The 10,784-nt window shown below is 49.0% G+C and overlaps 5 protein-coding genes across 18 annotated transcripts; 4 read left to right on the forward strand and 1 right to left on the reverse strand.

The window, feature by feature from the left end:
* Nucleotides 1-193: 193 nt before the first annotated feature.
* On the forward strand, nucleotides 194-625 carry TERG_07991 (uncharacterized protein; the record flags this gene model as incomplete). Its single annotated transcript, XM_003231643.2, has 1 exon — nucleotides 194-625. One exon carries the CDS (start codon nucleotides 194-196, stop codon nucleotides 623-625), a length of 432 nt encoding a protein of 143 aa, XP_003231691.2.
* Nucleotides 626-1,203: 578 nt separating this feature from the next.
* Nucleotides 1,204-1,579, forward strand: TERG_07992 (uncharacterized protein; the record flags this gene model as incomplete). Its single annotated transcript, XM_003231644.2, has 2 exons — nucleotides 1,204-1,228; nucleotides 1,308-1,579. 2 exons carry the CDS (start codon nucleotides 1,204-1,206, stop codon nucleotides 1,577-1,579), a joined length of 297 nt encoding a protein of 98 aa, XP_003231692.1.
* A 2,875-nt stretch (nucleotides 1,580-4,454) lies between these two features.
* Nucleotides 4,455-6,322, forward strand: TERG_07993 (uncharacterized protein). The gene has a single exon (XM_003231646.2). It carries the CDS (start codon nucleotides 4,606-4,608, stop codon nucleotides 5,980-5,982), a length of 1,377 nt encoding a protein of 458 aa, XP_003231694.1. The 5' UTR covers nucleotides 4,455-4,605; the 3' UTR covers nucleotides 5,983-6,322.
* A 178-nt stretch (nucleotides 6,323-6,500) lies between these two features.
* On the reverse strand, nucleotides 6,501-9,141 carry TERG_07994 (uncharacterized protein). Of its 14 annotated transcripts, XM_047750514.1 has the most exons (6): nucleotides 8,671-9,141; nucleotides 8,218-8,599; nucleotides 8,020-8,132; nucleotides 7,442-7,935; nucleotides 7,316-7,380; nucleotides 6,501-7,260 (listed from the first exon to the last, which is right to left on the reverse strand). In XM_047750514.1, the coding sequence occupies exons 2-6, from the start codon at nucleotides 8,382-8,384 to the stop codon at nucleotides 7,188-7,190; spliced, it is 912 nt and encodes a 303-aa protein (XP_047607430.1). In that variant the 5' UTR covers nucleotides 8,385-8,599; nucleotides 8,671-9,141; the 3' UTR covers nucleotides 6,501-7,187. The 14 variants fall into 14 exon arrangements, with proteins under 14 accessions (XP_047607430.1, XP_047607435.1, XP_047607433.1 ...); XM_047750523.1 differs by having other exon boundaries at nucleotides 6,501-7,380; XM_047750521.1 differs by having other exon boundaries at nucleotides 7,316-7,935.
* Nucleotides 9,142-9,173: 32 nt separating this feature from the next.
* Nucleotides 9,174-10,784, forward strand: TERG_12625 (uncharacterized protein). Its single transcript, XM_047751560.1, has one exon. The coding sequence runs from the start codon at nucleotides 9,858-9,860 to the stop codon at nucleotides 10,329-10,331; it is 474 nt and encodes a 157-aa protein (XP_047607443.1). The 5' UTR covers nucleotides 9,174-9,857; the 3' UTR covers nucleotides 10,332-10,784.

Below are 10,784 nucleotides of genomic sequence, written 5' to 3' on the forward strand. Positions count from 1 at the left end.
GCCTCCTCCCGCTCCTCCCTCCTCGAGAAAGGTTTCTGCGCCTGCCGCTCCTCCTCCCCCACCTCCATCAACATCTCCCACTCCTCCGCCACCTGTAGCACCACCACCTCCGCCATCAGCAGCACCCAGGCCGCCCCCTGTACCTCCTTCAGGTTCCTCAGGCGCGAACGGGCTACAGGCATCGTCGATAGCAATGCAGGCTGCGCGCAATGCATACGGGTCCCCGGCAGCGCCGCCTCCGCCTCCTCCACCATCAGCTCCTGCGGCTCAACCACCACCTCCACCAACTTCACCTCCTTCATCAGCACGAACATCCTCCCTCGTATCAACACCACTCTCTTCTCGCCCCTCTTCCTTTTCAGATAATCAACACACTGCACCACATCACCAACCTCCCGTACGCTCTATGCTTGACCCAAGCAATTATACCCTCACTAACGGTGGCTCTCATCGACCTGGTGCTCAAAAGAGCTCGTCCCATGGTAGGATCAGGATCGAAGACCCCCGGTTTAAATTTCAGAACGAATCGCTGTTCCCCAAGCCGAGAGAATTCATAGGCGGCCAAAAGATGTACAGGGCCGGCAGAGGTAGCAGCGTACCCTTAGACCTAACGTCTTTGTCATGAAATGAGACTGCTGATGGACTATTCTGTTTCCTTTCTTCTTCTCCCCCCAGTTTCATGTTCATCTTTGATATATTTTGGGTCTAGGAGCAAATTGTAGCATATATACTGCATGGGATGCGTGGACTGGCGGGACAGTGTTATTATGCTTTCTCTTTACCCAGTCTTAGCTCCATCTAACTACTGTTGATCAGTATTTGCCGTGTTATGTTTCTTCTCTCATGTCTCTTATAGATCGTTCATAGTAACGGATCTGTCAGTGCTGACTCAGCAAATAAATCGAGGCGTTGAAAGAGCACCGCGAGATGTGAAATACTCGTGTATAGGCCAAACTTCTCGTAAGATCAATCTTTGAACCCTACATCGTTACTTTACTCGAGACTTTTGATGAATACAGTTGCAACTGCGCGACCATTTTGAAGTGAAAAGCTGAGCGTACTCGCTTTCCTCTCTCATCACGCGCATCAAAACCGAGACTTGCTCGGCCTCTGAACACGGAGCCGAAGATATCAGAAGGGCTTTCAGCAATTGTGGGATTTCCTTTCAGAGAAACTATAGATCAGCCGTGAGGAACCATAGCTATGTCCCTCCAATCCTACATCAACAGTTCGTTGACACTCTCTTACAAACCAAACCCGCCTACTTTCTCGAACAACAAACTAACCCAATGTGTTTTCCCGTATAGAAAAAATTCTCGTCCTCACGGTTGACGGCCGCACATTATTAGGAACGCTTCTATCAACAGACCAACTTACAAACCTCGTCCTATCTCAAACAGTTGAGAGAATAATCCGAACGCCGGATGACCCTGAGCCTAGCACCGAGGTAGAGCACGGTCTTTACCTGATACGAGGGGATAACGTTGTTATTTGTGGAGAGGTCGACGAGGAGATTGACGGTAAAATAGACTGGTCAAAGGTCAAGGGAGAGGTTGTTAGGAATACTAAGAATGCTTGATGGGTTATTTTATAAAACGACGAGTCGAGGAGCGAGCCAAGGCTAGCATTCGGCGGTGTTAAAAGATTAGAATAGCAGCACAACGGCGAGGCAACTGTTGAGTTGATAATGATACCCTATTTAGAGCCGTTGTTCCATCAGTTTACCCGTGGCGTGGTGCTTTTGCCCAGAAGACGGGGACAGAGATTAAGGCAGCTTTCTCATTCCATATCCAATTTGAATGAGCTTGGATTGTATCCAAGTATTGGATAGAGGGGACAAGTCTAGGGGACTGTCTATCGCCATTTGACTAGGGCTCGCAGCATTCTAATCACGTCGAAATAATCTCGGAAGATGTTATGTGAGATATCCAGCGTCTGCAATGAGATGGAGTTCAGGACATTTTATGTAGAAATATAGTCATGTTTACCCTGTTCCTTTTTGATTTCATCTCTAACTTACGAACAGCAATGCGTCAAATGTACCAGATGGTTTGCTTTATTGAACTTGTTTATTTTCCTGATACTTGCACCCGACCCATGCGAACTCCCGGTTTTGATTTATCCGAGGGAGGTGGAATTGTTCACCTGCAAAATTCTTTTTGAAAACACCATCCCTGTTGAGGTTTATATTTGCTATATGACTGCATCACGCAAGGCCTATCACTTTCTGTGGCATGAAATCATGACGCATGACGAGTAAACAATATTCTTCCGGAAAACAGTATGTCGACCAATATATCGACGGCCAAACTTCAATACATCGATGAAAATCATAGCCATGGCTCGCCAAATTGTTCATGGTTACACTGCCCGAAAGCCCAGTGTGTCGGTTTGTGTGTAGCTTGTGCGTCGAGCTTTGGCTATCAATATAGAGTCATAAGCACGGCATCTAAGTAACCCTCAGGGCGTTCTGTACGTTCAATGCTACAGTGGTCAGGTCCCCAACAGCGACTGGTCAGTCCTGGCTTAAGCAAAATACGGTTTGCATCCTAGTCATATGAGAGTAGACATGTCAAGCCGAGGGTGCAAGTCAACAGCAGCCAACAGCCCTCTGCATCAGCCTGTCGGGTCGCCGAGGAACGAACATGCAAGAAGAGGGCGCGATGTTTGGCTAGAACGGCTTAAGCAAAAGTTCATGAAAGAAGCTTTTCTCGATCTACCCGTCTTCTCATGGGATGCATAGAGAGAGTCGGGAGGGATCACCGTTCGAGATGCGTGATGTGGGCATGCAGACGTTGAGACCACGGCGTCGCTACATGTGGAGAGTTACGACTGTTTGATATGTCAAGTTGTTAGATGGTCCCATAACTTTGACGGAATTCTTCTTTTTTAGCGTTTTGATTTCTTGCCCTTGCTTAAAGCACGTTGTGAGGGAGGTACCCCGAAGTACCAAGAAGTATATCTTTGTTTGAAGCATGTAGAAGGAGCGCATATATAATAGCTGTGAACTTCACTGCTGTTGTTGAAGTCCTTTCAACTAGTATCTATAAGGAGAAGAGAGGGTTAGAGTTGGGCGTATCTTTTGTAAAGGAAGAAGGAGCGAGCGGTTGGCGCTCTTACTTTGCGCGTCTAGATACGTACCTTCCCGATTCACCATTACTGTAAACTATGAGAGAAGGAAGGAGCAACTTCCTATATATAGTTGCCGAAGGGTAATATATATATAACTCTTCCTCCTTTTTTTCATCTTCGTCCCTTCGTCTCTCCTCGTTATCATACACTACAGCAGCAGACCATCGCCTGCCATACTGGCAGCCCGGCCACCACTAGTAAGTGGTATCTCACTCTATATATACTCCACGAAGAACATATATATAGGACCAGGCGAGAGACGACCCTGGTTTCTGCTATGTTGAGTCCTTAACCAAAATATAGAGGTGACCTCTCTTGTCCGAGTCTCAGGGGATCGCGGGCTCGTTACCCATAAAAAGGCAACGGGAGGCAATCGAGATATATACTTTTTGGGACTCTCCTTAACTCAGTATTTAGCTAACCACTATTTTGTTAGTCCATCAGCTGTGCATTTACATCTCTGAGGCTAGGCTAAGTCATTTAAGTAGCTGTCAGCCTCGTCACCAGCCGGCATCGTGCACAGGCCTCAGCTCGCACAAAACACGCGTAATCTGGTGACGGACTTACGTGGACGACAGTATGTAGGATGACAGCCGAGTGTGCATCAAAACGGTCAGGCAGGTTAGAGCAGTGATCGATAACGACTTGCTCGACATACGTACATCAAATTCAAATTGAAGAAGGCCATCTCTTCCTAGATAAACCCCGCCGTTGGAACGTTCGACTTATCAGCACCGTTTATGCGTGTTATCTGTTCCCCCCATCTTGTGTCTGGCCGCGTATATGTCCCCGTATTCATCTCGTCTACCGGGCGGTACTTTGAGTGACCAAAACCCCAGAAGCGCGCTTGGCGCACGTCAAAGAAAGTCCCCACATGATTGGATCACCCTACGCGACGCTAGACCAAAAGGGGACACTGTGGATATAGTGGGGCCGCGGCGCCACTTCCTAGGCCTTGGCGAGCTTGGCACCCCGTGGCCCGGTTGGGCAGCCACAGGGAGGCCAGTGCGCCCTGTCTTTTCTCTTCTCCTGGACACATTTCGTGTTATCTTATATACTCCGGGCTCCATCTCACCAGTCTGTGTCTGGCTCTTTTCTTCTTCCCCATTGTCGACAAGGGGACGATACACACAATTCGCTGGCCGAAGACTGTCCGTGTTTCAACTATTATATCTTCACTCTGCTAACTCTCTGCTGAGCGCTTCAATCGCCCCATCTCTTCCGCGCAGGTTTCACCACCAGTAGTAGCGCCTTAAGTTTCAAGTTCAATTAAACCAACCCGCCCTCTCCTCTTATCAAGCCATTATCCACGACTCGAGACGCCTCGCCTCATCAACAAGCGGCCCCCTATTCTCAGCTCAAATGTGCAGATTTTTTCAAGAGATTCTTGCGTGTTGCTCAGACTTGCCTTCCTGGCGAAGCCCTGAGCTGAGCTGAGGTCGAGCAATTTGACCAACCTTTCACGACAGGGTGATGTGGCTGTTTCGGGGGGCCCAGTCTGCGATCTTCTACTACGCAGCCTGTACTCCTTGTACAGAGCATCTCCAGAAACGGAAGAGGAAGAGAGACGCAGCGCGGACCGCACGTGAGGCCGGCAGGGATGCCCTCGTTACCGACCAGCCTGTCTTCTACCAGCCAACGCCGTTCAGCACAAACAGATACTGGAGCGAGGAGATTGCTCTAGGACCTGGGCCGCCAGCGAGACGTGGGAGGAACAATAACAATCACAATGCTACCAGTCGGACGGGGAGCCAGAAGAACCTGGCTGCACTTGAAAAGGAGAAGCCCACTGTGACGGAGAAAGCAGTGCTGACCGGAGTACTGGAGGACTTGCCCATAGCAAAGGACAGCAGCAGTAATGGCAGGAAGAACGATATGGGAAGCGATCTGGCTACTCGGTGGAATAGTGTACGGTATCAACGGGACGACGAAGTGCTTTGGGGGTGCGAAGGAAGGGCTTCGTCTACGAGTTTACGGGTTGCAACTCGTGGCTCTTCAAAATACTCCCTCGATCCACCACCAGAAGTTCATGACGTCTATCCACCAATTGCAAATGCGTTGATGAGGAAAGAAGAGATTCAATGGATGCTTCAACCACCGCCGAGTGCGAAGGTTATGGAGGGCAAGATCCGAGCAGACCCTACCTCGAGGTTCTCGGCAAGCAGTAGCCCGCTTCTCAGGGGTATTACACAGTCGCCGAGTAATACTGGTATTGACACACATAGACATCAACATCTTCTCTCTCGGCCATCTCCCGTCCAAAGTCCCGAATCAGCTTCGCTCAGGCATAGCCCTACTACAAAATCACGCAAGTCCTCGACGGGAGCGACTATATCCCGCGACTTAATACCCATCGACTCCTTGATCTCTCTCTCAAACACTGCCCAGTCACAGGACCAGCAGCGTTCTTCCCCCCCTTGTCTCTCTACTACAGTTCGCAGACAATCGTTGGACCGTCATCATCACCAACAACAGCAGCAACAACAACAGCTCACCCTCTCTCCATCCAACGACTCCAGTACTGCTTCTCCACTAGAACTAAAACCGTATGTATCACTCCCCAGTCTCCAACCCCCGAGGACCCGCCAGCACCGCAAATATGAAACAGAACACCGACCAACATCCAAAGAAACCGTTGACAGCGGCAAGGCTTTCCGGCCTATCACGCCTTCCTCTAACAACGCCCATTGGCTTCGTGCCGCAAGCCGTTCAAAGACGTCAAAGTTACCGTTCACCAGCACCGTACAGCTGGCTAACGATGATAATCATGATTCGGACCACACTCTTGATGATGTCGAGTTTGATCGAGTAGATCGTATCCGAACATACAGATGGAGCATGGACTTTTAACCAGTCTCTACCTTCCTCCTTCCTTAAAAGAAAAGCAAACATAAAAGAGTTAGAAAAAATGGGTGTTTCTTGTATATATTCTTCATCCCTTCTCTAACCCGACGCTTTGATTTTTATATCCGCTGTATTTGCCCTTCCCTCGCCTTTTTCCCATACACGGCATATCGCCAGTATACGCAATGCATCAGCTTGGCTATACCATACCACCCCCCCTGGCCGGATTGGCCCTTCTATATCTTACTGCATGAAACTTCCACAGCATGGTCTGTCTTTATTCGTTCGTACGTCTGCATATTTCATTTCCTTCGCGCATTCGTTTAACTCCGCCTTTTTTTCCCTCTTGAAAATTTCTAGGTTTTCCTCGAGCATGCGAGCAGGCTGGTTTCTTCTCTTAGTTGGCTAGTCGGCTTTCCATTCGCTGGCCTATTCGACTTATAATATTTATTTTGTTTCTGCCGAATCCCTTTTTGCTACAATAAAGGTGTTATTTTTCTCCATCTCGACTAAATGTTGGCGGTTGGTTCATAGGTGCTTTTATTCAATGGATGTCAATCAAAAACTCTCTATTTAAACAGATAAAAGGCCCTAGCAGAAGGTAATTCACCGTTGTCTACCGTTTTTAATCCTTCGCTTCTAGCAAGAAGCGCTATTAGTAAGTAGGCAGTAATGAGCGCATGGAGGGAAAATGGATGACAAGCAAAGGATGAGCCAACCCGAACACGTTTACACAAAAGACAAAATAGGAGATGACAATAATAAACTGTAGAGATAGGCAAAATGGTACAGCTCATTCATTTTTTTTTTAATAGATCATGACGTAGATATATATATGAATGCGACCCTCTTGACTTTCCCAACTGAAGTAGATTGGAATAGGAACTGGAATGGAATGTAGTAGAAACTGGAAACGACAAGTGGATGTGGATATTGGGCTGTGGCGCAGTGCTGAAATTGCGCATTGAAAAAAAGGTCACAAGCAGACCGGCAGGACGTGGAGTACATGACATGACACGGCAAAAAGACAAAGGGTAGGGGTAAAGATATATTGGAATGGCTCGCAATTGGCCATAGGAGTCGACGGATGGTAAGAAAGTAAGGCGTCTTTTGCACTGGCATGATATGTTCCTCGAATATTTTGCTTTTCACCTTTTCCGTGCCTGGGTGGATGTTGGGGGTATTGTTTTATTTATAGACGAGCAACATGTTCAGTAAACCTTTTTCTTCTCGTCCATGCTGAGCTGTCCAGGGCCCATGTTGACAAGGAGGACCAAGCCGCCGCTAGGTAAAGATTAGTATGAAATTGGACTAGATATCAACATACATAAACACTTACACGATGGAGAGAATTTGGAAGAAGTCATATTTGGCAAAGTCCTTGTGAGGGTGGTGGGGGTGGAGCTATTGAAAGCCCAGTTAGCGCGGTGGAACCTAATACGGGGTAAGAAATATGGATACGCACCGTCCAGAAGTTGTTGACAAGGACGTTGAACACACTGAGGACAACGACCAAGATGACAGCACTCCATTTTGCTTTGAATCCAACAACAACCATGACAGAGGCAACGAGACCAATGCAGCTGACAATGATTCGCCACAAGCTCCATTCGCCAGAAAAGACGAATCCAATGAACAAAAAGATGAGCAGGACCCTGCCAGCAAACTGAACGTACATCTTGCGGTCCTTCTCCTCGAGCTGTGGAAGACCAGCGGGCATGAACTTCTTGCGCACCCAGGAGTCAGAAAGGACCATGAGGAGACCACCGATGACACTGAGATTGCGGACAATGAAGGTTATGTCAATTAGAAGACCGTAGCCGAGAGCCTGAGCGACCACAACACCGAGGAGGCCGGCAACAGCATATTCACTGTGTTTGCGAGCAATGACGAGGACGGAGCAGCAAAGCATGACGACGACGTTGACAATAAGGAAGAGGTGTGTTATTCCCCATGGAACTAGCATGATAGGTTAGAACCATTTTATCACCAATTTCAAAGTGCCGAGATCGTTGTTTCTCTTCACTTCGGCCTTTCACGTACTGTGTCTGAACTGATTGAGGTACTCGAGCTGAGGCGTCCATTGTGTCATTATCCGCAGCGAGTCTTCCAAGAAAGTGACCACAATGAGGAATCGACCGATTGCCGGGAGGTGTCTATCAGTATTCGTAAGTTTAAACAGGTCATGTAAGTGCACTAAACTATTTCTTCATGACACGCGGAGAACCGGAATGGACATACGGCTTGATTGGATCAGCAACAGTGTCTAACCAATCCTCAATTTTGCTGGTCTGCTCCCGGATGGCATCCAACGGGCTCGGGTCGCTGGTAGCATGCTCCCTCCCAGGGCCGACAAAGGGATTCTGATGTCCCAGGTTGTACCCCGCCGTGCCGCGGATTTGGGCCATCTTTGAAGAGATAGGTATGGTAGTTAAAGAGGTATTTTGGGTGTGCGTGAGTGTCTGATAACGAGGGATGCTGGTAGGCAGGCAGGTACAGATATGTGGCCTCGGAGGGATCGACGGCGGCGTGCAGTTGAGGTTGCCTGCTGGCTCGAGACTTCTGCTCCCCAGATAGTGTATATGTGTCCTCGCCGGGTGGGTTGTGGACAAGAAGCAGGACCCTTGTTCTCCCTCGGCTGGTTAGCATTGGCCTGAACAATGACGGTGGGTTTCGAGTGGCGGACAAACAAACACTTTAAATCCCTCTAGTGATGCGAGGGACGCTGTCTCACAACTCGAGGGCAGCCGGGCAGACGGTCAATTGGGGCCAGACGTCGCGGCGGAGGAGGTGAAGGCAAAGCTGCGCAGAGGACGAACTCGAGGCTTGTCTTGGTGTTTCTTGCAGGTGAAAGTTGACGGTTGAATGAAGGTTGAAGAGAAAAAGCCACGGATGCGATAAGCAGTAAAGGTCACGTTTCGCCAAGTCACGGGACTTGCATCAAAACCTGGAGCAGCAAAAGCAGAGAAGCAGACGGGGCATGTATGAAGGAATGGGAAGAGGATATTGATACAGAGAGAAGAAGACGGCAGCAGGAGATAAGAGGAGAGGAGACGAAGTAGAGGCAGATGATTCACTACGGAACTGTTACTAAGACATACAAGAAGCGAGGTGTGCCCAAGGGTAAACGAGCTTTCCTGGCATAAGCACCAGCATAGGAGTGGGAAAAGGATTATTAAAAAAAAGGGGGGGGGGGGGGGGGGGGTTGAGAAAAAAAGGTCTCAAGTAGTCTGGCTGATGCAGGACGAAGCCAAAATTAAGGAAAAGAAGAGCATCGACATGCGAGTTGAGATGTGTGATAAGCACGGCGGCGGCTAGTTTGGTGAGAGTTGGTTGACTCGGGAGGAAAAAGCAAAAAGGGGGTTTAAGCAAAAAAGAAAACAAGCAGGAAAATCAATAAATAAATACAGTCGAAGCGAGAAAGAAAGGCGTTGAAAAGGATCGAAGCTGAAGAAGAGGCAGAGGCAGAAGAAGAGGGGAAAAGGAAAAGGGAGATGAAATTGGATGGGGATTGAAAGAGGCTAGATGGATGATTTGACATCCGCTGTTGACAAGAAGAACACCATGAACTAGCGGGTGAATAAAAAGGGGGAGACGCGAGGAGAGAAAAGAGACCTATAATAATAAAATGTGGATGCTGGTAGAGAAGGACATATGGAATGTGCTTAGTGGATGTATGTAGGGATGTGCGGGTGGATGGATGTGTGACTGGGGGTGTAAAACGGGGTTAAGAGGCCTCTCTCTTTATGCTGTGGTTTCGTGATATGAGTTTTGTGAAGGAGAAAAAGAAAGGAAAGAAAGAAATAGTAGTAGCGGTACGGAGTACTCCGTAGAAGTACTTGGGAAAAGAAGGTCATGTCGTTAGTTACCACGAAGTCTCAATGGGGTTGGCATGGGCCTCTGAGCTGCTGGCTTCGCTCGTGGACTCCGCCATGCCCTTACTGCGCTTCTCCTTCTTGCGGTTGGAAACGGTAGTCCATTCGTTCTCGCTGCTTAGAGAGTTGAGCATTCTCATCTGCTCCTCTTCTGATGGCAGGTCCTTGGTCCACGGCTTCCTCTCCCCGCCAGCTTGTGTAGGAGTGGGTTGTGCAGGAGCTGGCTCGAAGGTGTCAAGCAATGGCATGGCAGATGGCGGCTTGGTGGATGTACCGTTGCTGGAAGTGTTGCCATTGGTAGTAGGCGTAAGATTAGATCTGGATGCCCATGCGTTTGCAGATGACGGAGACACCGTTGACTTTGCCTGTTGCCTTTCGTATTCTCGGGCTGTATGCATCTGGTTCTCGACCATTGCACGCCTCGCCTTCTCTGCTTGCTTGACCATCTCGTTCTTCTCTTCGCGCTTACGGCGGGCCTGACGTTGCTTCTTAGTCTCTACGGACTTGAAGCTGTTTTGCTGTTTCTTCTTCTTGCCGTTCTGGACATCTTCCATATCACCAGTCAGGCGGAGGACGGATGCGGCGGGAGCAGGATCCTCGAGCATGTCAGTGACATCACCGGCGGGCTTGACGCGGGGAGAATTGATTGGTGACATGTCGTCGTCTGCATCTGCGCCGGTAGTGGAGGAAGCAGCAGTAGAGACGTGGTTAGCATGGGGGTCGCCGTTGGTCTGTGGTTGTTGCTCCTGTTGCTGTGTCTTCTGCTGCTTAGCCTGTTTCTTTGGCTTCGTGCTGGTGCCGGGGTTTAGGCTTAGCAGCTAGAGGAGTGCCGTTTCTTGCTTTGGAAAATTGTTTGGCAACTCATAGTTGTCGTCATGCCCCCGTTGGTAGTCGATAATCGACGACTCTTCGTCTTCGACGGCTCGCTGCTCC

Source organism: Trichophyton rubrum, assembly GCF_000151425.1.
Source record: "Trichophyton rubrum CBS 118892 genomic scaffold supercont2.11, whole genome shotgun sequence".
Classification (NCBI taxonomy): Eukaryota; Fungi; Ascomycota; class Eurotiomycetes; order Onygenales; family Arthrodermataceae; genus Trichophyton; species Trichophyton rubrum.